The following is a 25,547-nucleotide window of genomic DNA, read 5'->3' on the forward strand; positions in this document are numbered from 1 at the left end:
AACGTTTCTCAAATCGGAGGAAACGGTGAAGTGGAAATTTGGTGCAGCAGGACGGTGTATGTGAGAATGAGTCAAAATAAACTAGTGTGTGTGTTCATGGTAACGAAGAGAACATGTCAGCCAGTGTAACAGTGTGGCTCACTGATGTGTTTTTAATAGTTTTTGACAACAGAGATCTGTAGCACAGAGGAGGCAGGTATATCAGATACAGATCGGTTTGGATCTGTACATGAGATTTGTTGACAATGAGAAAAATATCAACAAGAACATCAACATACTTATTCTTTAAACTTTATCTAGATTCTGTGCCACCAGTTTGTATCTGTGCCTCCAGCATATTCATTATGCATATAATATCAATGTATTTGAATGTTGCCAGCATCCTACGTCAAATTAATCATATTATATATCTATGTTTGTCCAAGCAAGAATATAAAAATAAATTAATTTATGTCAATGATTGGCAGACTAAAAGCCGGCTGTGGTCGATCAATATGATCATGTTTGATCTCTCAGTAAATGGTTTGAATTGGCTTTGGTGTACAGTCCGGTCACATGAGGCACACTGAACAGTTCTGTTAACCAAAAGTCCAATCCAGTGAGCCCCTCAGACTGACTATGACCATGTGTGACAAACAGGGGCCGCATGTATGCAACACTGGGCCCCAACTGGAGGGTCCCGCTTCGCAACTCCCCCCGGAGCCGCAGCTATGTTTACAGGTACAGTGAAGTGGGAGAACTTGTCACTTTGAATGAGAATGAACTCATCTTTATGGGCAAATACAACTTAGGGTCACTCTAATGTGTTTTATATCACCTCATCCCCTCACTGCATGCTGGAAATTAGGTGTCATTTCGAACGCTTTTAGAAATGAAATGGCCACCAACTTACCAAAGTACAAAAAAAAAGCAGAAGATAGTTTTAATGAAAACTGATGAAAGTCTCTTCTGTTTATTATTCAGGATAACAGGGACACTGATCCTGGAAATGAGATGTTGACTGTTTTTTACAGCACTTTAAAAAAAAAAAAAGAAATTAGCTGTAGAGTTGTTAGCTGTAGGTATGGAGGGAGCAGTCTCAGAAAACGTACAGGCCTGGGTGGTGTTTGTATTTGTTTTGTAAGAGGACAGAAGGAGATTAATGTGCAGGTGAGACCTCGCATACATCACCACAGGTCATCTGCATTATAGAGGTGTTTTTAGACGGGCCATGCAGGGGTGTGATATCCAACGCTATCTGTACGGTACCTTGTTCACCTCCTTCAGGAATAGAATTTATCATTGTAACATTACAGGCTCTTAAAGGCTCTAAGATCAGCAAAATGTTACTAACAAGTCACGAACAGGTGACTTCGATCAGATCAGATCATGACTTTGGTCTACTTTACTTCACTGCTACAAACTGTAGCCGTTGTAGAGGTGGTGGGCTTATGTTCGTCTTGTGTCTCACTTTTTCACTCAACTGTAAAAAGAAGCTTTGGGAACCATAATGTCATTGTTTGTCACTTGCATGCTAAATATGTAAGAATGTGCATCACAGTCATAGAGAGCCGAAGTCACGTCCCCTCCCAGTTTGCCCCATGGGGCCTTATTTCTGAAAAACTTTGTATGGTAGTAAATGGAGAGAGACAAATAATTTTGTGATCCTGTTGAATTGTGTCATGAATCACACATATGATGTTTGTCAATTTAAAAGATAATTTTGCAAGTGAAGAAAGTCGCAGTTTGTTGTCATTAATGTAAAATATAATGTAGTTTTGTGTTAAAGCGCTCAGTGAACTACATCTTCTCACTCAACATACATCACCAACACCAACATGGCCGCCCACTCAGCACAGAAAAGGTACTAAAAAAGATTACAATCACAATCAATCTGCTCACACTGACAACTTCAGTTATGTGAATGGAGAGTCGGTCAGTTCTGTGAGCTGCTAATATACAGGAGCAGCTAAGTTAAAGTTTAAGTTGTGGGTTTTGGTGAGCGTTCAACGGTACAAAGTTTTTTCTGAAATAAGGTCCCATGAGGGAAACTGGAATGGGCGTGGCTTTGGCTCTCTGCTGTTGTACACTGTTGTGTAGACACACTATAATGTGTGCACTCCACTTTACGCATATCACATACATTTTACAGAAGCTATCCAGAGTCACCTTTGACTGCAGTGAATTCTAGATTGTTGAGGCTGATGACAGTGGAGAAATGAGACTGCCTGTCTATTGTTCAATAGAGTGTTCGTAGTTGAACAAAGTAAATACATGTTCTTCTGTCAAACTTTATTGTAGCTGTACAGGACACTATAGTTTAATCTGCGTGGCCCGTTATTCACACAAATTGAAAAATATACCACCCACGTTGCCCCGAAATACACTGTGCTTCCCAGTGACTGTTTTTCTCCTGGTGTCAAACAGTGAACTGCACACACTAAACTGAGTACTGGGGAGCGGAGGGGTAGTTTCTGTTGCTTATAATGTTTTGTGCTTAGGTCCCCCTTTTGCATCCTTTCTCAACTTTCCAACTTGTTTAGCTCCTCTGCTGCAAACTCCTGCTATGGATGCAGCGAGGCCGGCAGTGTGACTATTGAAGGACCTTTGCGGAGAAAAACACTGCTGAAGGAGGGAAGGAAGCCCAGGGTAAGGTGGTCTCTGATTTCACTGTGGTTTAAGCTACTCTGTTTTCCTCAATTGTGGTTGACCATGTCAGTAAATACATCATCTGATGACAGTGAGTGAGGTGTTTTCAGCATATCCATTTACAGTGCTTGCTGTGTTGCAGTTGTCGTCATGGACCAGATTTTGGATTACTCTGTCTGGATCAACACTGACATTCTATGGGGCAAAAGCACTGAGGGCCTCTGAGAGGAAACATGTAAGTTTGATGCTTAAAGAACAGAAAGAACACGTAAGACCGGTCATACATGCAATCTCTAAGGCAAGTGTCATAGCATTATAAACACGTGCAATTTCAGTATCTGATAAATCCACATGGATCTGTTACTCAAATTGGTCTTCCTTTGTTTTTTAGCACAGTGCTGTTTTCAGTCTCAACATCCTACAGTGTGCTTCTTGAGCTTCTGTGCTTTGATCACCTGCTATGAAACATTACTCTTGCCTATTTAAAGCTGTGGAAAACAGTGCAGGAGTGTCAGTTGCTTTTGCGGGAGCGTCATCAACTGTCGCAAAAGTTAACACCACTCACATTCACTTGTTGCAAATGGATATGTTCAGTTCACTATTCACCAAAAACATCAGCACGCTCAATGGAAGCTCTCTTTTAGCAAACTTATGCACAACACAGCTACATTTTTAAAGAAGTGCACACCAGTTTTGGCGTACAGTAGCTATGACTTCTGTTGCCCCATAATACAGAAATGTACATTTATGTACTGTAAATGTATCTGTAGGTGAAGTTTTTGCGCTGGTAAACGATGCAAGTGATGTCCATCGTATCGTTATCATGACAGCTCAAACATGTTTTGTCTACATATACATGCTGTAAATCTCATTCACTGTATTCCTGTTTGCCACAGTATAAGTCCAGTCCCTGTAAGAAGGTGTGTGTCACTGGGTGGATGGTGGTGCTGCCAGATGACCCTGCCAGACCCAACATCTTCCAGCTCAATGACCCAGACAAAGGTCAGCTTCACACCACCAACAGAGCTGCCTGCTGTTTTCTTTTTCCGTCATTTAAAATCACATGAACATACAATTGCAATACAAATTCTGTGTCACTTCACAGGCAATGTTTACAAGTTCCAGACAGGATCCAGGTTTTCAGCAATCATCTGGCACAAAAACCTGGAGGAGGCTTGTAGAAGCAGTAGACCTCAGGTATGTTCAGCACACACACTCACCTGTTTGGACCATGGGGCAGGTTTGGTTCAGATGAACAACTCTTTTCCTGAAGAGACAAATTAATACAAATGGAGATATGCAGTATACAGTATGCAAAGTTCTTACCATAAATACTGGAATCATCAGCAGAAACAGGGAGACAAAAACAAAGTACAAGGTAATTTATTCATCAGTATACAACACAGGGTTGCAAAATGAAATGAAAGTTTAGTTTAGTCCGTCATGCAACACAAATGAAAGAACATACTAGACATTAATATACAGAAACACATAGTGCATCTTTTAAATCTGTGTCAGGGTAAATGTAAGCAGCAGCAACAAGATGGTGATGATAACGTGGTCGGCATCTTCATATCAAAAGTTGGACATCAGGAAAACACTGTCCATCACCTGTGACTGTGTGATCACCAAGCACCAATGTTATAAACAGAGTCCGCCTGTCCCCTCCCAGCTGTAGTCCTGCACTCTGTCAGTTCTAAACATGGTCGCCTGTCGAGTGCAACAGCTTGATCTGAGATATGTGGTGGAGACAGGTCTCTGTGGGCACAACAGTCTCACGATGTTTTGCAGCCTTGTTTTGAGTCCCGTTTTGTGCATTTCCTTGTCCTGTGACCAGACATTAGCCAGGAGCAGCCTACACACCCAGGTGGATTAGCATTGCTCTTATTCCAACTCACTCCCTCCCTGGGGCAGTCCAGCTGGTCAAGTCGGTTGCTCTTAATCCAAAACACCCACTTTCGTCTCTAATGATGAAGACAGTATTTTTGCCATATAAAAAGAATACAAATGGAGATATGCAGTGTATGGTCTGCAGTGTTCTTGCCATGAATACCTTGAATCATCAGCAGAAACAGGGAGACAGAAAAGACAAAGAGTAGACTTTTCTCCACCTTTTTATCCATCAATGCTCTCATCAATCTCATTCCCAGCTGAAGGAGGCAGCTGTTTTCAGTGAGAACCCAGTCTACACCACCTGCTCAGCACCAAACAAAAGACATAGTTGGCAACTAGCTGTAGTTTTGAATTCAGCTGCTAAAGAGGAGGAGTTGGTGGTGACCAAAAATAGCTGGGTAGAGTGAATATTGGACTTAGATTGATCAAATCACAGAAACATGACTGTGTTCAATTTCTGTTCTGTTCTCTCAACAGATACCAGCAAACCTCATGTCATTTGAATGAGAGCAGACTTTACCCAGAAGGACATTATCGTGCCAAAACCATTTGTTTGGAAGTACAGACTAAATGAAGGAACACAGTGGAGTTTAATGGTATCTACTGAAACAGGAGAGTCAAGAAGCATTTGTCACTGAAGAAGAAGCTCTATGATATTGGACGTGTGACTACATATGCCAACACACCAGCTGTCTTCTTCATCAGGACTAAGTATTATGTGAACTCTGGAAAAATCCAGTCAATGGAATACTTTGGTGAGCTTTTCCCTTGTTTCTTTTTTCTAAGCTTCCTTGTTCACTTTCATCGTTATGCTGCTAAAACATGTGAGCAAGCACATAGGGTTTTTTTTTTTTGGCCCATGTTGGGTTCTGCTTGAGTGAAAAGATGTGTCAGTACACAAATGTGGACAACAGTGTCAGCTGACTGATGTTGGTCTTCAATTTGCAGACCAGTGTTATACCACCTTCAAATGGAGCTCTGGTTTTAAACACGGAGAGTTGTTTAAACCCCCCTTTGTGAAACTACTATTGGAATGTTTTGTCTGTATCATACCAAGGAGGAAGAGTAGGAAACAATGATAGAACAAATCCCAGCATGTGAATGGATCTATCAGGAAGGGTGTGCAGTTGTGACCTCATTTGAAGGCCTTGTTAATACCGTTTAAGATCAGCACTGCAGCCAAAAGGACAGAAAGTGAGACTTCGTCACCCTCAGCGCTGTGACATACAGCTGGACTGAGTTCGTTCTAAAATAAGAGCATTTGTAGTCTTACAAAAACAATATGGAATTATGAAGTCGGCTTTTAGAGCCTGTGTTGAATTGTTGGCCAAATGAAAAAGCAGCCATGGATCAGTTCACCTGTTCACCCCTCGCTACCTCAGCTGGTAGTCCTCCTGTAGAAGGTGTTTGCTGATGTACATAACAAGGTTTACAAATAGCAACAATTAATATTTTGTACAGAACAAATGAAAACACCATGGAAACCATACTGAACAAGGTGATAATTACAATCAATAAAGCAGAGGACATCCAGCTGTTGTCTACACACCAGTATGCTGAAGCAGCTGGTGGAGTGAATTTAAAGCAATTTACAATGAAGTACCAAGCTTTCAACAATCACGTCTTTGTAAATACTGTATTTATTTGTAAAAGAGTTTATTTTTTGACAGTTGGCCATCAAAGGGAAACAGTATGATGGATAATCTTTGATGCGCCACCTGATGTAGGACGCTGCTCCTCAGAGAGAGTCTTTGGTGGAAGCCACCCTAAAACTTAGATTATTGAGCAACCCTGGAATAAGGGAAGACCCCATTAGCATTGGTACTGTTCAGTAATCGTGCTTTGAAAGCAAAATGTTATGTTGAATTTAAAGGATAATTCTGCTTCAAAATACCTGGGTTGTACTTTATTTTTCGTAGGTTTGGCCATCATTTCTATCCTAAAAATAACATTGTGAGATCTGGGAACACGGCAAATTAGGTTTTAATATCTCGGACTTGTTCACTAGTGAGGGTAAGATGCTCATGCAGAGATTTGTAGAAGGCATCAGGCGGTTCTGGCATCTGATAACTATGCTTCGCGGACTCCTCCCTGTTGAGGTTTTTTGTGTGTGTCCAACAAGGACGAGGCTTGAGGCAGACCCAGAAATCCCTGGAGGGATACTCCCATCTGGCGTGGGAATGCTTTGGGTTTTCTCAGCAAGAACTGGAAAATTGCTAGCAGCACTTACCTTTTATTATTATTATTTTTTATTTATCTATTTCAGTGCACCTCCCCAAGTGCGAGTGTTCCACCAAAACAAGAGACCCCCGACGCTATTTTGCAGTTGCGCTTAGCGCCACCCAAGACGACTGTGGGTTTAAATGAATATAGGCAAGCCAGAGCATTTTTCCCCCTAAAGGTGGCTATGTGAAACTAATGCTATATTAGTTAAGTATTTTGGGGCTCCGGTGTTTAAAGAGGGGAATTATAACAGTTGCATTCTGGACAATGTTCTGCCATCGCAGAATACATTTGTTGCCATTTCATAGCCACCACTCAGATTTATTCTGTTTTAAACTTTATTAACAACGCAATAATATTCACCATCAGAAGCCACTATCTTACAGTGCCCCATAATGGCAGGAGAACCAGGCTGGAGGGTGCCGCTTAGCCATGTTTCCAGTCTGGCCCGGTGGCCACTCGGGATATTGCAGCGAAAAAATCCCAAGAAGCATTTTCCCCATATGCTGCCATTATAAAAAAGATGTCTATAAAACTGTTGAGAGGATACCAAGAACTACAAACAAGGTTGATGATGACTCTTTCTATGATGAATTTTTGATCCATGGAGGTTTTATATTTGTAAAACTTCCCTCGAGCTGAGAAAAGCGATTCAAAAATCAGTGTCGTCATCGCAATGTAAAGCCTTTGTAAAGTCTAACCTTTTTTGGTGTATGGGCTAGACGAGCAATTCTCATTGGCTTGAATGGGCAGTTTGGGAACCATCTGATATCTAGTTATTATATAAATCTATGAGGAGAACCTGTCACACAACTCGAAGACTCCCCAGCATGCACTAACTGTGATATCTCTGATATAAGTACCAATTCAGTACATTTAAATCTATGTATATTTTTAGTACATGGTGATGTTCAAATCAAGCCTGATGTTGCCTTACACATAAAAGAGTGATCCCAGTCTCTTTCACACTGTGAGGCATACTGCTTACCGATTAAACTCTGGTATTGGATGTGTACTCCAGGTATCGGTATCAGAACTGAAAAAGTCTGATTGGTACATCACAGTCCAATCGATTGATGTTCCCAGATCTCTTTATTGATTTAGGTATATAGTGTTTTCATAACTGATGGAAACAATGGCCAAAGCTATGAAAATAAGATTAAAGTTTTAATAAACTGGAATTATCCTTAGCCTAGAAGAAGAAAAATTTAAATGAAGTTAAACATTTACTAATGGATGTCATATTTCTAATGTTTCCCTGTTGTATATCACGGTAACTGTCAGTCATTGAAATCAGTTGTAGTTGTAGCAAAAATATAGAAAAACAGGAACAAAATGACCACATGTCGAATATGATCATGTTGTTAAGAATCATATACGTTTCTTGTTCTTTGTTGTTTTTCAGAGCTCATTCATGTATTGTGCTTTTTAACAGACTAATAGTCTAAATTTTCTCAACTAGTCCAATTTTTCCACCGGTGTTCTTTTCTCTTAAATTCTAGAGGACCATAAAGGTGATGATGCCTGCATGATGCCTGCATCATCACCAGCATATCATTCTATAAATCATGCTGCTGTGTTTCAGAAATCGGAATTTACTGTTTATACTGTTTCATATACTGCATTAGTGGATTCTGTTCATTTCAGTAGGAAAATCAGTTGGCAAACTCTTACTTGAGCACATTGACTTTCCCATCACTCTCAGCTATACTTTGTGTTTAGTGCTACATAGAAGCTTAGCATGCTAACATGCCTGACCAAGATGGTGAACATGGTAATTGAAATCTGAAATCATTGCTGTGCCTACAGTATGTGCAGCCTCACAGAGCTGCTAGGACAGTAAAACAAATATAATTATGAAGATCAATAAGCAAACTAATAGTCAGTCATCATGTCTTTATGGATTACACATCCCAAACAAGTTTCAGGAGTCTGCTAATTGACGAATTGACTTTCAAAATCAATGGAAACCAATGACTGCCCATAATGATGATTTAAGACTATAAGAATTCTTTAATCAGTGGCGAATATTAGACATTCCTCATAAATATACCACAGAATATCCACTCCTACCACTCATCACCTGTGAATGACTGAGCCTGTCTTTCTGTTTAGCATTTAGTATTGTACTATTTGATTATTGCAGTTCAGCTGAACAAGGTGCTCTGCATTGATTGACATTGCACACATCTTAATTTCCACACTCACATTTTGCTTTCATGTCACTATGCTGTTGCTTTGCAGTGTATTCAACTGTGTTATTTATTTCACATAAAGGTTTAAACTTCCCTCGATAGGTAAGATGAAAGAAACAGTGGAACATGTTTGATAAAAGCAGATGCTCGTTTAATATCTTGACCAGAGTTGGATGTGACAGTACTTTTTCAGCCCTGAGTACTGTCTGCAGGGAGGCTGGTCCCCCACAGTCTGTAAGGTGGTATGCCAGTCCAGTCTTCATGAAGTGAAACACATGATCCCTTGGATTAAGGTTAGGTTATTTTGTATATACTCTATCTATATGATCATTGAACTACAATAAATAGCTTATGGTCGGTGACCCATCATTAAGTTACAGTTTTTGGACACACCTGCTTTAGATGATTGAAAAATCAAAAGTGATGAAAACGAGAGATTTCTCACATTAAGCTTTCAGAAAGGTTATTGTGGTGGTATCAGTACAGAAACTTGGTTTCCACAGAAGGACTATCATTCTCCATTTCAGAAGATACCTGCATGAGGTTACCGTGCCCAGCGGCTGTGTGAACTTATTAGTATGTGTTTTATTCACTTCTGATGTTGCTAGGCTAGCATTTCCCCCTGCTGCCAGCCCTCGAGCTCTCAGTACAGAAGGCTAAACACCCAGCCCAGGTGGTCTGGACAATAAGTACAGGGATGAAACCTTTTATCATCTGACTCTGGCAAAGAACACACAAGCTTGTGACATACTTGCTTGCTTTACCAACTCTCACCATGAATTAACTAGGAGTAGAGGTGGACAATATGGACACAATCTTCTATATGTAAATGCCACAAAAGTTCAGTGATATCATCTGCTCCCACAGACAGGATATGGGTGAGCTTTACAGCTATAAATGGCATGGCAAAATCTCAGACAGTCGTCAAATTTCTACCATCTCATTTATTTATTATCCATAACAAATAATGTCATATTGCCCAACCCTAATCAGGGCTATTACAAATTGTATATGGTATATGGTGGCTCTCTCTGCGTCATACTGTATATTGTTAATGCTATGATCATGACAGAAGAAGGTGACAAGGTCCATCAGTTTCTCTTTGAAGCTTTCTGTCACTGCTGTGGTTTGTTCAGTCTGCTGCTGACACAACTTCATATCATATCTAAAATACTGCTCATGTGCTCAATAGCATCTTGCTTGTTGACTTGTGATAACACTGTAAATGCAGGATATACTGGAGGTGAAAGCCATCATACACACACACACACACACAGTTGACAGCAAGTAAACCACGAGCCAAAGAACCACAATCTAAAAATGTGTGTTCCTCTGAACATCTACAACACTTTGCCATCATTTAGCTTGCACTGTTCAGTATTGGACTCATTGGTTTTATGCCAAATATGTGCCACCACAGTTTTCATTTACTTATCTTTATACAGTTAGTTGTTAAATTAAATGTGACCAAGTAAAAGATGTTTTTTTTATAGCCAATTGTGATGGAACTTTGAATGACTGATGTGAACTGTACTGATCAGATATGTGGGTTTAAAAATTCACATTACTTTTAGTTTTTGTTCCCCAAATAGTTCCGAGCACCCCACCACTATGTCAGCATGGGAGTTTTCCAAAATGAAGCCATTGACCCAACTTTTCTCTCACAAATGTTCACTCACAAATCACAAATGTGGAATCAATTCCCTCATCATTAGCAGTGTTTTCTCTACAACTGATATCCAAATCTGCATTTGATGCAAATGTATTACATGTTAGCATTAATATGTACACGATTACATCGAGTCACTCTCCAGTCTGTAATTGCTTTACCTTCATCTCAATTGTTTTGGTACTTGTATATGTCAGATCCAAACATGTTTCTGTTTTTATCCAATACTCTGAGCAAAAAAAAACAATTGTGTTCTTTGGGACATTGCATGTATTTTTGTGTACAAAATTTCTAGTGTTGTAACTGTGAAAAAGATAACCACTGGGTTGTGAATATCAGTCTGTAATTATTTTTGCTAAGTTATTTTTTACCATGGCATTGCTATATGTTGCTGTATTTTTCAGCTTTGGACACTGAATTGGGAATAAATTTATGTACAGAAAGTTGTTGAACTTCTGTTGTGTATCTATGTTATAAACATCAAGACTGTGTAGTCATCAAAGTCTGCTCCTCCTTTTGGCAAACTTTAGGCACTTTACATTTTTATCATAGTAGTGATCTGTGAACCAGTCCGAGGTGAGTTTCATGTTTTCATTTTCTACCCGAACTATACTGATCCGTCAAAGGTGGGACAACAAAGACTTTTCCTGTATCATTGTTTGGTGCTGTGAATGCCATCATCACCTGCCAGCAACGCCTCTCTGCAGTCGGCTTCACGTCAAGACGTCTCAATATTCTGTTTTCCAGGTTTCTGTGTGACTCTAGAGGGAGCTATTGTACAGTTATGTCAGTCCATTAGCACAGGTATATCATTCTTCAGAGGGGAAACATTAAAATGATGTTACCATTGTCCATGTGTACTGTAAGTGCTGTCTTCTTCTCTCCTCTGATTTCTCCTCAACTTCTAATGGCCTCAGAATAAACACCATGCCAATGGCACGCTCCCTCAAAACTTTACACGTGTATCATTGTGTTGTATGATAAAACTGCAAATTGTGGAGTTGCCTTTTATCGACCAGTCCAAGGCACGCCTGTGTACTAATCATGCTGTCTAATCAGCGTCTTGACATGCTACACCTGTCGGGTAGATGGATTATCTTGACAAAGAAGTGCTAACTTACACGGATTTTATTACACTGGTGATCCAAATTTGAGAGATAAACAAACATTTTGTGTGCACACAATAAGTCTTTTGCTTCAACTCAAGAAAAGGGAGCAAAATCAAGTTCCGCACTTTATATTTTTGATGAGTAATACGTAGTAATATAACAACATTCTGCTGCCAAATAAGTGCTTTGACTTGACATACTTCAATCTTTATTTGTAAAACGCCAATTTACAACAAGTGTCATCTCATGACACTTTCCAAATTGAGCAGGTCTAGACCATACTGCTTGATTCATATAATTTAAGTAAAATCTTCAATGTAGTAAAGGTTTTTTGTGTGTTGTGGCTGTGCTCTTGTATTAAAATATAAAATCTTGTTATGTTTGGAATACTTTGAAGCTATTCTTTTTTTTAAAAGACATTTTCTTTTAGCCTGGGAACCAGATTAATCTGTGAGCTCGTGTTTTATTCATTTGCATTTTGGACTTGGTCCAGTAATGCCAGGCTAATTTTCTTTTCTGATTCTTACATGTGGAATACCTACTCCTGCATTGATATACATCACTGAATTTCAAGTACATTTAAATTTTATCTTTTTCTACATTTGTATTACATCATGAGTTCATCAGCTTTGTTATAATTACATTAATCTTACACATAGCTTTTCTTCTTTAGATATATTTGTATTCCGTATTCTGTTTGAAGTATATGAAGCACATTTTTTTCCTATTGATTAAAGAAAACTGAAGATACCCCCAAAAATTGCTGTATTGGCTGGCTCATCTTTTCTTCAGGTAAGGGTTAGGTAGTAGTTCATGGCTCCCAAACACCCACGCCATTCACCAAGTCTAATGTAAATGAACTGTCATGACTCAAAACAATGTGGGTGAGGTAATACTGACATCTACTGTAAGAGCAGAAGAAATGTGTTAACCGTGCAACTTATGTAGATGCTGCCATATTTCTGTACTAAATAGAAACCCTGGAGGAACAGATGGAACTCATCTCATCAAAGAAGTGTTGATGCAAACATCTGCACAGTGAGACCAGAATATTACCACTGTGATTCCTTTAATGTTGTAGGGAAGGGATGGTTACCTCTGATGACCTTTTCAGACTTTGTTCTATGAAAAATCTGCCACCTTAGTTTCGGACAAAATCTGACTGGACAGCCATGCTAGCGGCTCTGTAAGGCTCTTCTGTAACATTTGTGAATTAGCACTAGTACAGATAGTACAGCTAAAGCTAATGGGAATGTCAACGGTCCTGAGGTATTTAATCTACACCGCCCTAAAGCTGCTGCTGGCGCAGCTGAAAACAAGCAGCATGATGTTGGCTCCCATTTTAAAATGGTGGCATGATCAAACACAGACTCATGTAGGTGTGCATTTGCTTTTCTTTATTTGAAAGACTGCAATATTGAAGCTGATTGTAGATTGATGCAGGTGACCAAAGAGCTATGACAGTGCAATAGTGAAATAACACGGTGAAGAGATTGAAAGCAATGGCTATTAACTCTGGAGAGACACATCAACAAAAAAATGTGATGTCCCATTTCATATCTCTGCTGGCCAATTTCAAGTTATCAATTTATATACAGATCATGGTACTGTATTCTCCATTTAACTGAATGCTGTTGGGAGGATATAATGTGGTGCAATATTCAAGACAGCAGTAGAGAATACAGTGTAATGGTGGTGTTTAATTAGGTTTGACAATCCAAACTAAGAACAGTCTGTACATCTGCTGTGTACAATATTCCATGTGAGCAACAGGTTGCGGTCTGTGTGTGTCAGAAACTGATCTGTCATAACTGTTGTGTGGTGCACATGGTGCACTTTCAATCCATGCTGATCTGTGGCCTGCTTAATGCAAAGGAAGACATCAATGAAAGATCTGGAAAAAGCACTCATTCATGGTTAAAGGTGAAGTTCAACCCAAAATCAGAAATACATATATTTGTTGAAAGTTTTTGAAAAGGTGAGTCAAATGTATTTTGTGGCGCTTTGAGCATCACAAGCTGAGTGCCATCTGGCTCCATTATATCTCTCAGTTCATATATCGATACTCTACAACAGTCCGGAGCGATAAACAGCACTATAGGTAAGAGGAAATATATGCATTATTGATTTTTGGGTGAACTGTCCATTTAAAGTTTCAGTTTTGTAGAAGTAAAAAAAAAACAAGTTGAGACATGATGTTAAAACTAGTGCACAGAATGAGGCATTATTTCACAGAGTTTCCCTGGTTACGCCAGGAAAACAGCTCCTCAAAGTCTAAAACAGCCAACTGCCTGTCGAGTCTCTTCCTCAGCTGTGCAATGCATTGAGGCCTTTAGAAAAATAAACCTGATGTTTTACACAGTCAATGATTCATTAAAGCAATTCACTGAGCAATTCATGTCAGGTAGATAACTATAAAATTACAGACATCTTAGACTGTTAGAGCACAGTAAATATGAAAAATTCAACATAAAAGTAAGACTTCCAATGCAGTCATCCTTACTGCAATGTGCCGAGTCATCGAGGAATTCTAGTCTGTAACATCAAATGAACTGAAAAGGCACATCACATTTCTCAAGCAGACATTTAAACCAGACATCCCTTAGAAAAGCATATTCAGTGAATAACATGAAACCTCACAAAGTTTTACATGGTACAGAACAACGTACCAAACCACTTGTCACCATACGAGTCGGTATATAGCTTCCTTGGGGATGGTCTGTAAAACCCTCAAAGAATATCTCCCCTGATGTCACAATGTCATGTCCAAGAGATGTTCTCCATTATTTACAGCAACTGTGTTTAAGGCAACCCTGCTTTTCTTCAAGGAAACCAAAGTTTCTGCAAATCAGCGCAGTGACCAGCTTGGCATTGGGCACGTTGGAGCTACAGCACGTTTCACATAGTCTTATCCTGGTAGAATAAAGCTCAGTGGCCGAGGTTGGCACCCAATTAAAAGACTATGGATTAATGGTAGGCTACAAATAAGACTGCACAATGCTAACCTGATCAAAACGCTAATCTGACGAAACATTTACACTTCCATGTTAAAGTTTACAACAAGAGAATTTGTATGTTGTGTTGTTTTTACTTGTCACTGACACATCTTGGCTTTCAAGTCTCTTTGCTTTCAGTCTTTGTCCAAGATCAAGACCAATGAGAGGCTTACAGGTTTCTGCAGAGATCAGGTGCAAGTGCTGACTGATCACTGAGTCCAGCACATCAGTAATAGTTACCATCATCTTTACCTTCCATTGTGAATGTTTATGTCTGGAGGGGGACTGTTTGCTGAGGAAGAAACAGATAAAAACAAAATGCTTTGGTCCATGCATGATCTATCTTGGCTGTTCAGGTTCATATATTCCAGAGCACACGTGACTGTGGCTCATGTCCTAGCAGTGTGGGGATTGAAGTCCTTGTTTTCTTCTATCCGTTCTCCTTCCACAGTACTAAGTGAATGCTATGGTCGGGCATGCTGGTGGCAAACACCAGTCCAGAGTCATTGCCCCCATCCAGGCCATTAAGCCAGGAGGTCACACCGGCCAGGAAGCTGGATCCTCGTTTAGATTTTCTGTAGGCTGGTAGAGGCCAGCGGCCCGAGATGGCCTCTGTCCTCAGGTCCATCACATACAGGAAGTGGTTGTCAAAAAGGAGTGCAAACACCTCACCATAGCTGAGCAGGGACAGGTTAGCTGGGTCCTGTGTTTTTATCACCCTGGGAACATAAAAACATGCTGGATTAGGAAACAGTATGATCATACTGTTTTACAGTCTAACTAAGGGCTTCTGTCTAAAAACATGACTCCAGACAAATTGTCATAACAAATGTCATGTTTGTGGTACATGTGTAGTTTTGCCTGATGTAAGGCACAACAGTGGAAAACTATTTTTGTTTTGAACATATTGTATTGATCCCCCAAACTGGTTTCAGCCCACAGTACTCAAATAGTACACCTCAACCACAGAGTGCTGAAGTATCAGGAGTGTCACAATTCTCAACATCCACGATTGCATTTGACTTTCAGTTATAAGGTCACGATTCTGTTTGATTTAAACTTTGTTTTCAGCACCGACAGCTATGCCACAGTTAGACTACTGCATCTGGATTTGATCGGCAGATCTATGGTTTTATCCCTGACAACTGTCATTTACATTTTCAGATTCTTCTTTAGAAAAACAGCTTATAGACAGCTTGACTTTATCCTGGTGCCTCTTTGCAGGTTAGGGTTAGACAATTTCCAATAATTGTCAAAAATAAAGTTTTGAGGGTTCAACAACAACTAACAGCCACAACATTCAACAGTAAGCAACAAAAGATAGAAATTCAGTTTGTTACAAAGTTCCGTTTCTCAAATGTTTTCCCAAACAACTCAATAAGTTGTCAGTCAGTCAATTGTCTTTGTGCACACAGGAAAAGTGTCTGGATGAGCAGAGGCAGGCTACCTGTTAGCTAGCTGTGTTGTCTTAAAAGTGCTGTTTTTTATGTTTTTCTCTTCAGATGAGTCCAAGTATGTGCAGTTAGAGAGAAATAAAAATACCAGGAGATTGATCCTCATTTTGATTATCGAAAGCTCATCTGGATTGATTTTCAATTTAGAATCAAATTGAATATGTTTTGGGATCTCGATAGAAAAAAAAAAACAAGAAAAACAACAACAGAAAAAAATGGTTTGTCACATGGTTTTCACGTGATGACAGAATTATGAATTGGTAATATGAAAAATAGAGCTGTGTTGTTACATTATCTTTGAAAACTGATTATGTGACTCTTCCCTTTTCCTGCAGATGTGTTGCATGTGTAGCTCTCATTGTATGCTGTGAAATTAAACAAGGTGCTACTTTGTTACATTCCATCACTTGTTATTCAAAATTTTGACCTGAAGATTCTTATTTTTACTGCAAATGGATATCTGGTTATCACTCTCCTTGATTACTAATAATTGGTGTCAGCCCTGACAAAAACATATTAGTCGATCTCTAGTTTAGATCGTATATAGGTATACAGCTGATGATGGTATGATGGAACACTCCTTAAAACGTCCAATATTTATGTGGTGTACACTATTTTACCTGAGAATCTCATAACTGGCAAAGTCCCACTGATAAACTCCGAGGTCAGAGCTGCAAACGATGTAGCGTCCATCAAACTGCAGGCGAGGCTGAAGGCTGATGCTGCGGTCCTCTGACACCGACAGCGTCTTCAGACACTTACAGTTGATTTCTCTCCCTAAAGGCCAGACCTGCAGAGGGAACACAGGGTTTGCTCCATCTTATCCCTCAGCGGCTCACACCAAAACAATGGTAACAGCTCCAAATCAGTTCATTTCTTAACTCTTTGAAAGTCAAAACACAAGAAACTGGAGACAAGAGCATTACCTTAATTTCATACTTATCAGCACTTAGGAGGATATGGTCACCAGGACTATGCACCATAGATTCTACTTCACTTTTCTGCAGTATCACCTGATGAGACACAACAACCTCTAATCATGTCAGTTTATAAACACTAGTTTTCCCTTTTTTTAATCAATGCTGGGGAACAAACACATTAATGACATTTCAATGTTGATTAAAAATGTATAAATAACACAAAAACTCTTCCAATAATCAAACCTTGACTAGGCAAAGTAAGCTGACCTTGGTGACCCACTCGGTGTGTCCGGTCAGAGTGTTGAGACAGGCACCAGCAGACAAAGCCCACACCTTCACTGAGAAGTCTGCAGAGCCGCTGACCAGCAGGTCCAGTTCATCATTGTAGTCTACACTGAAGACTGAGCAGACACAACATGTTCCACACTTTGCCATTTTCCAAACATTCAGTTGTTGCAACTGACTGTTTTTAGTCAGAGGGCAGAGGTTTCGCCTCCCTAAAGGCAGCACTAAAACTACTGGATTTTTAAACAAACACCAAACTCCCCCGTGATCCATCGTGACAGTGTGGCTGATGTGGATCTTGTGCTGTGATTGTGTATGAAGTATTTAGGGCTGTCAAAGTTAACACAATATGACGCGTTAACGCAAATTCCTTTTAACGCAGTTAATTTTTTTGAAGCGTGATTAATGCACACACGTTATGACCCTCGGCCCGCTCCGTAGTTTGGGTAATCAGGAAGCGATGCAGCAGTAACGTTGTGGATGGCAGCAGAAACAAACCTCCTTGAGCAGAAATGGATAAAGAAAAGGCTCTTTTGAATGGAAAGTTGAGCTTCAAAGCCCTGCCAGATGGTTCTCTCCACAAGAACAAAGTTATCTGCATTTACTATCATGTGAACTGAGTTACCACCGGAGTACGTCCAGTCTCAAATACCACTTGCTGGCTGAACACACAGCTGATGCAGAGAGACCTCCTCCCCCTCTCAGACCACGCTGGATAGTTTGCATCAGAGACGCCTGGACAGCTCTACATGAGACAAACTTTCAAAAGTGATAGCTAAATGTGTGGCGGCAGCTTGCAGGCTGATTAACATTGTTCAGTTAACCTTTACAAGTGTAAAGTTGGACACTACATTGTGTTAGTATTACTGAGGAATGTTACATTCAGGTCAGTATGACCATCTGTTGTTGCTTGTTGGGCTTGAGTTTGCCATGTTTTGCTTTCAGCATATTTCTGGAGCATGCAGCACCTTTGAGGTTATTCTGGAGAATATTCTGGACAGTATCTGTCATTGTTTCTGATTGTTGCAATAATAATAAACATACATTTGCATAAAGCAAGCATATCTGTCCACTCCCATGTTGATAAGAGTATTACAAACTTGAAGAATATCCCTTTAAGGTATATTCAGTACAGATAAAAAAGAGTTAACTATGGACAATCATGCGATTAATCGCAATTAAATATTTTAGTTGATTGACAGCCCTAGATGAATTGTATGAAATTGTCTTTGACTACTGTCTGTAAAGCAAATTGCTACAAGGGGACAGAAGGTTTACTCTGCAGCTGTTACAAAAAGCATCACAAATTTGGAAGTTGCATCATACACACACACACACACACTTGACTTTTCAAGTTTACAAATGATTCAGTTTTTAACTGATAGCAGCTACAAAATATGTGCAAAACCAGAGTTTGTGCAGTGTATGGTCCAAGCTGCTGGAATACCCAATTTAAAACCATGTATTTCTGGTTTTGTAATGCAATGTCATTTCATATTCTGTATCTGATTAAAATGCGTTTGAAAATGACGATGCTTCAAATGTGAAAAGCTCTAAGAAAATAGAAATGCGTTTTAAAGATGGGGTTTACACAGAATAAATAACTGCTGGACATTTAAACCAACCTGCTCCTGTGTGGCCTCGGAACTGCTGGATTTTAGCCCCTGTGCTCCACTCCCAGCATGCAATAGTGTTGTCAAAGGATCCAGTTACCAGCTTCTGTTCATCAAACTTCACTGTGGCGCAGGTGTGTGTCTGAATTCCGTAAATGCACTGCCCAGTGCGCACATCCCATAATTTGGCAGACAGGTCATCAGATCCTGAAAAACAAGTGGACATCAAGTTAAGGCTGTAAGCTCTGACACAACTCCGTAACACCCAATCAGAACGACACAGTGACTCTCTTTCTAAATTGGCTCAGTGTGCATCAGCTGGCTCTCATTCACATTTTCAGCCTTTGTGCTGTATACCCACGGCACAGGTCAGGAGGTTTCAAATCCATCTTTTGAAAGACAAAGGCTGTCCACTCCTGTTATTCTGTGTCCCAATACCAGATATTCATTTTAAGCAGACCAGAAAAGTGACAACATTAAGTATACTCCAAAGAGTCCTTATGCATATGGAGAGAAAAATCAAGGTTGGCTTTTTTGGTGAGAGGTGAGGTCTAACGACACAGGAGCCCAGAGATTCTGACTACAATATGCTCAAATCGCAGGATGTCTCAGTATAAATCATAGTGAACAGGGGTTTGAGAACAGGGGTGACAAAGACGTGTCTGATGATAAAGTGTAGGAGTAGGTGGTAGGTGTAAGTATTATTTATTGAAAAAGTTCAGAATAAAAGTTGTATACCTGATGTAATCTATTTCATTTTGCTACTATTTTTTATAAGTCCAAGTTAAAGACTGTTTTCAGGCACATGGCCTTTTATTGTGACAGTCCAAGCACACGTGCAATTATACGTTCCTTTTTACTAAAGCTTATAGTTGGGGCCTTCACAGGCTCTTAGCTATGCTGCCATAGGCTTAGACTGCTGGGGGATTTCCCATGATGCACTGAGCTCATCTCTTTTTTCGTCTTGCAGGTTCCCATGGATGGTGCATCCTGCATGACTCCTACTATCCTCATTATTATTATTGTTATTATTACGTTCTAGAGCTTTTATTATTATTATGATCAATATTCACATTTCAAATATTATAGTTGGTATTATTGCTTCTGTACATTTCCATGCTCCGTGCTAACTAACATGAATTTTCAAGTCTGAGAGGAATCATTCTTTCATGTGCATAAAAAAAGTCAACAAACACAGCAGTGTTGCATCTGCAGTGTTGAAGTATTGTAGTCCACAAAACATTTCCAAACAAACCAAACAACAAAAGTCTCCAGCTACTTCAGTTGTTTAGCAGAATGCTGCAACGCTGTTTTGCTGTGAAGCTCCAGAAATGTTTTATGGACTACAAAACTTCACCTGACTTTCCATCAACATGGGGGGAGGAGATGTTGACTGACTTTTCATTTCTGGGTGAACTTATCCTTAAAGAGAGGCCACCAAGCTCTAGGAGGCCCTATTTCCATGGCAGCACAACAACCATGCCCAGCTACCCTCAGCCAGACGCTGGTCTTTTCCTGACTTGAAATATTCCCATTTGTGTAGTATTTTGGTTTCAAGTTCAGAGCACACATAGCACAGGTGAGAGGAGAGGAACAAACAGGAGGGGGATTCACTCAAATGAAGAAGTGTAAAAAGAGTTGTTGATATTTTGGTGGAAAATGTGGTGTGTGCTTGAAATAGACATCTCATGAACACATCTGTTTCCAGACTAATGTCACGCTGCTGCCACAAACAAACGAAGTACTCGCAGGTAATGTACAGGACATAACATAATAATGTGATCATGATGTATCATGTAAAGCAGAACAAAACTAACACAAAAGTCAGGGAGCTGTCCATCAAGTCTGTACACTCCCACACAGTCCTGAGAAGAGGTCTGATCAGGTAACTTAAGTGAAGGCACCTGTGTGGGTGAACATGAAAATGTGCTACACTGAGGAAGTGATTGACACCTAATGCTTTCAACTTCCATACCACACTATGCAAGGCTGAACAAAGCAGCATGATTAACATGAGGTGGAGACAAAGGCTCTCTGTCCTGCCATTAATGCAATGCAGGGGGTGTGTAAAAGCTGCACTAAAATATCTTTTATATGAACAACTGATCAAGTTACTATGTGTACTGCGGCAAGGGTCACTGTTGGTGACAAACCCAGAGAATTATCACTCAGCTCTATGGAGCATTTAAACTCCCTTTAGCTCGTTCATGTTTAACAACCTGTAAACCTTATAAATATATAGAAAGTACAGTGGTGAAGGAAAATAGTTAACTACCAATGTCTTGACATGACTGTCAAAAGTCTTCTTCAGGGTGTACCCAGCCGAAGACTGTCATGTCTGATGTAGCTTCGAGTGTGCGACTATTTTCACACTTAACAACCTATAAACTCAACTCTCATTATGCTTGGGTCCAGCAGCAACACTGCTCAACAGCAAACAGCAGACAGGCACAGTTAGAGACTAGCTGGTGAACATATTGGAGCATTAAGCAGCTAAAAACACAAAATAAATTATTTCTTAGGAGCTGGTTGGGACCAAAACAGAGCTAAAAGGAGATTAACACTTCTGGACACAAACACAACTCTGAATGATTTCTACTTCAGTGCAGCAGCTGTTTTGTGCCTGCTGGATGTGTAACTGATTGCAAAAAGTTTACTATAAAACTTCAGAAGATAAATGAATTAATGCAGCAGGTGGATGCAGTAAACCAAAATTGGTCCAGTGTGACATAATGCACTACAACAGCCCTAGGCATCAGACATTGATCGTGTTAAGGTTTTTGCTGAAGCTGTGACAGAGAGGTCTGTATAAAATTGTAACCAAGCCATTTCCACAGTGAAAATAAACCAGTGTACCTGTGCAGAGGAGGCCATCCTTATAGTAGAGGGCGTACACTCTAGCACTGTGGCCGATGAGGGACGATGTCTCGAAGGCCTCCTGATCCTTCAACTGCATCATACGCAGTTTAGCCTTCAAGTAGATGCCCTTCCAGTGTGTTGCATCCTGAATGGACTCATCAATCCTCCAGCCCAGCTCCCGACACACACCCTGCCACACCTCTGTGCAAGAGCTGATCACCTACAAGAAGAAGACGCTTGTTGGAATGTTTGAACACTTGTGTGGCTAAGATGACAAGTACTTTAGTACTAGAAAGGGTGAGCACTTAACAACACTATAGTGTTACTTAATCATTATATACATATATGTACATCAGACAAAATACATACTCTGTATGCCAATTTGCAGCAACTGGCATAAAAACAACAACAAAACTTGAGTTTCATCTGAATTTCTTTGCCAATACCAACATTTTTTTGTTGAGCGGTATAAGCCTGTTTTCCTACAGAGACCTTTGTTCATTTGAGAAAAGAAGCAAAAATTCTCAAATGTTGTCTGAGGGCAAGCAACGGTGCACAAGACCACTTACTAAATAAAACAGCATACAATTGAAGAAGAATTCTCTGTAAATCAGTAACTCTCTGATCAAACAACAAATGTACATGATTACAAATCTACACAGATATTTGGTGCCAGATTTCATACTCTGTGCTGTGGGCAGACTTTGGTCAACTAGCCCTTAAAGCATAGACAGAAATTCTACTTGCACCAAAGCAGCCTGTAAGAGTTTGAACAGCATCATTGACAATTGAAATCATGTATAGTCAGGGTCATTATACCGAGCTATATCTTGCTGTTGTCTTATTATTAAAAAGACATAACATTAATTAGTAATAGTGATGATGAAGGTTCTCAGTCATCCAGGTCATGGTAATTCTAAGTGCTGTATTGTAGGCAACTGGACTTGTTTCAATTTCTTGAAAATCAAAAAAACGGAAACAAGTCCAGTTGCCTACAACACAGCACTCAAAAGTAATAGTGATGACTTCAGCTTTATCTCAGCTAAACTGTCAAACTGTGGTTTGACTGATTTGTGCAGAGTCTGAATACACTAAATGCACTGACATATAATCAAGCTGTGCAGCCTTCACCAGAAACCTCACTTCAGCTAATGCCTGACAGGGAGGGATATCTAATTTTACCATAAACATGTTCTTTAAATTCTCTATCCTCACTTCTTTTCCTTGCATCCCAGATTTTACATGGGGGCACAACGATGTGGGGGAAAGACATAAGTGAGCTAAATGAGGAGGCATATATGACAAATAAGAAGCACCCAAGGAGTACACCACCAAATGTCAGGAATTTACCTTATTCCATTGTTTGCAGACCAAGCAGCATGTGAGCAAGGTCTGAGGATCCAGCCAGCGCAGCAGGTAGAAGGCCAGCTCCAGAGGAAGGAGGCGCAGGAAGTCACGCTTGAGCAGCGTCTCCAGTCCATTAGACAGATGACGGAGCTGGACAGCACCACTTAAAGATATAAGGTGGTCCAGAGACTGGTTGCGCTGCTGGTCATTTAGAGTTAGGAAAGCGGCGGAGACTGACTCCAGCCACCCCTCAAAGGCCGCCTTCTCCATGGGCACATGAGAGCGACCTGCAACACCTACAGGAACAATGCAGGGTCTGACTACACACAAGATGGCAGGAGTGACTCAAGCAGCTAAAGAGCAGGAATCTGATGAACAATCATTTTGGGACAAGATAAGGGATTATCATGTTTTTCTTGACCAAGTCAAAAACCCAAAGTATATTCAAACAGCAATGAAAAAATAGAAATCCAATCTAATCAATTAATTCCTTGTTGATTGAACAAAAACAAAACAGAGTGAGAGGCTGAAATTGGAATGTATAGTAAAAGGTTTATCTTTTCTTTAAATGTGAGAATGTGTTGCTTTATATAATGCATAATAATAGGTATAATGCATATTGTATGAAGCCCGACTGATACTGGATTCATCTGTGATAGGCAAATATTGGCCAGTAATATCTATCAACCAATGTGTTGGTTGGGCTCTAATAATATAGATACGAAACATTACAAAGAGGTGGACCCACTTCAGTGAATAAATAACTTGCAACTGTAGCTTACTAAGTAGAAGTTCCATCAGTATTATAGGTTTGTATTACATTTTTGACATCTCTTGAACTACTACAAATAATCATCATCATGTCAAAACTGCCAAACATTTGCCTTTTAGTGATTTAAAAATGTCAAGACTTGCTGTTGATCTCCATATCCATTTTTTCATATCTTTCCAATGTAATACATATTCAGCTGGCCAATCACAACAAGCATTCATGACTTTTAAAGGATGTAATGGTATGACTTTCAAATCTATCACACTGACTAATTTGTAGTAGTTACATAAGCAAGACATGTAGCCAGAAAGACCATTTTATAGCCTTGGACTACAGCAGATGGAATGACTTGACAACATTAATAGCTGTACTAATGTGCTGTCAGTCATGTGTTTCTACTGAATCCACAGTCCATGACAGTCTGCCCTCAGTATATACAGTCTCAAAGAAATATAGGTACCATTTTATAGACAACATTAAACATTTTATCGACGAGCAATATAACCTTACCTGACATGTAGAATCAACTACTGCCATACATTTGCAATTTAACTCTGTCAATAAGTCCAGACTGTTAAAAGGGAAATAAAAACAGCTGAAGGCTTTAACGTCTGGCTTCAGACAGCCCACCTAGCTATGCCATGGCTAAATAAACAGTACTGGCCTGTTAGGTAACCCATGCATACATCTGGCAGATTCAAATTATTGGTATTGCGAGTAATTATTATTTTAAATGCAATTGTATTCAGTCTCAGTAGGCTATCTTGCTAGTTAGCAACTTTTGTAGCAAACGTTAGCTAAGTAATACTACTACGAATTAATAGCAAGTTAGCAACGCCTGGTAACATCCACACAATTAACGAACAGGATCTGCTAGTAAATAAAATTGCATTTAAAATAAAAACTCAAAATGTCCACCAACCAGAGAGTTGCAGGGAGTTTCTTTATCGCCACTTTACTGGCTTAGTTAGTTCACATAGCGAAGTTAGCTGTTGTAAGCTAACCTGTCAGCAAGCAAGTTGAAAGGATTGTCCAAGTAACCTAGCTTCGTAGCTAACGTTAGCTAACGACCATGATAAGAGTACCTGATTCAGTTAATTGTAAATTAGATCATGTTTCTTATGAAGTAGTCTTCTATTCATTTCCCTATCAAGGAGTTTCTAGGTTGTAGGATAGAAGGATGGCAGCTTCTGACAGCATGAAAACCTAAAGATAATGGCAACGCTATTCATGCCCCGGTGACATTTTTGCCTCAGTGCTGTCTTACAGGAGGCGCCGCTACAGTCTTGCCGACTCTTCCGCGAAAACGAAGACAAGAAGAAGACACGTTCACAGAAGTAAATAAAGTATCATCACTACATTTCCTACATATGTATTCGCTTCACCGACATATTTATTTTATTCTTGATATGCGGTAACCTTGGCATTTTTCTCTTCATATAACCTAATTTGCCTGTAAGACTATGGTGAGGACGTAACAATAAGTTTTTCAGGTACACTAGCTTCCGGTGTCGCGCACAATGTGGAACGGTGTGGTGTGAAGTATGTGATCGTCCGGCGCTTTCTCATGACTGGCCCTCTCGA

At 39.9% G+C, this 25,547-nt stretch overlaps 2 protein-coding genes across 5 annotated transcripts in view; one reads left to right on the plus strand and one right to left on the minus strand.

Annotated features, from left to right (window-relative positions):
* LOC311275224 (ras-specific guanine nucleotide-releasing factor RalGPS1) overlaps positions 1–11,458 on the plus strand; it is a gene marked incomplete at its 5' end in the record, with an annotated part of 108,821 nt that extends 97,363 nt beyond the window's left edge. The window contains 6 exon segments of the mRNA XM_084383571.1: positions 640–720; positions 2,523–2,628; positions 2,771–2,863; positions 3,525–3,630; positions 3,734–3,825; positions 4,999–11,458. Of these exon segments, the coding sequence (XP_084239697.1) occupies positions 640–720; positions 2,523–2,628; positions 2,771–2,863; positions 3,525–3,630; positions 3,734–3,825; positions 4,999–5,028 (508 nt within the window). The 3' untranslated portion in view covers positions 5,029–11,458.
* Positions 11,459–13,099: 1,641 nt separating this feature from the next.
* On the minus strand, positions 13,100–25,426 carry fbxw2 (F-box and WD repeat domain containing 2). 4 transcript variants are annotated; one of them, XM_084383023.1, is made up of 9 exons: positions 25,049–25,426; positions 24,474–24,534; positions 23,195–23,487; positions 21,842–22,064; positions 18,998–19,192; positions 17,355–17,488; positions 17,094–17,180; positions 16,788–16,957; positions 13,100–15,432 (listed from the first exon to the last, which is right to left on the minus strand). In XM_084383023.1, exons 2-9 carry the CDS (start codon positions 24,478–24,480, stop codon positions 15,144–15,146), a joined length of 1,398 nt encoding a protein of 465 aa, XP_084239149.1. In that variant the 5' UTR covers positions 24,481–24,534; positions 25,049–25,426; the 3' UTR covers positions 13,100–15,143. The 4 variants fall into 4 exon arrangements, with proteins under 4 accessions (XP_084239149.1, XP_084239148.1, XP_084239151.1 ...); XM_084383022.1 differs by having other exon boundaries at positions 24,886–25,426; XM_084383025.1 differs by lacking the exon at positions 24,474–24,534.
* Between the last annotated feature and the right edge of the window lie 121 nt (positions 25,427–25,547).

The sequence above is a fragment of the Pagrus pagrus genome, assembly GCF_965226575.1.
Source record: "Pagrus pagrus genome assembly, chromosome: 19".
Classification (NCBI taxonomy): Eukaryota; Metazoa; Chordata; class Actinopteri; order Spariformes; family Sparidae; genus Pagrus; species Pagrus pagrus.

Bases quoted from the DNA above. Each gene is read 5' to 3' on its own strand.
- fbxw2 (XM_084383023.1), bottom strand. The intron at 17,181-17,354 runs GTCAGCTTACTT...GTGTCTCATCAG, and splicing joins ACACCGAGTGGGTCACCAAG to GTGATACTGCAGAAAAGTGA. The intron at 15,433-16,787 runs GTAAAATAGTGT...TTATGTTCCCAG, and splicing joins GCCAGTTATGAGATTCTCAG to GGTGATAAAAACACAGGACC.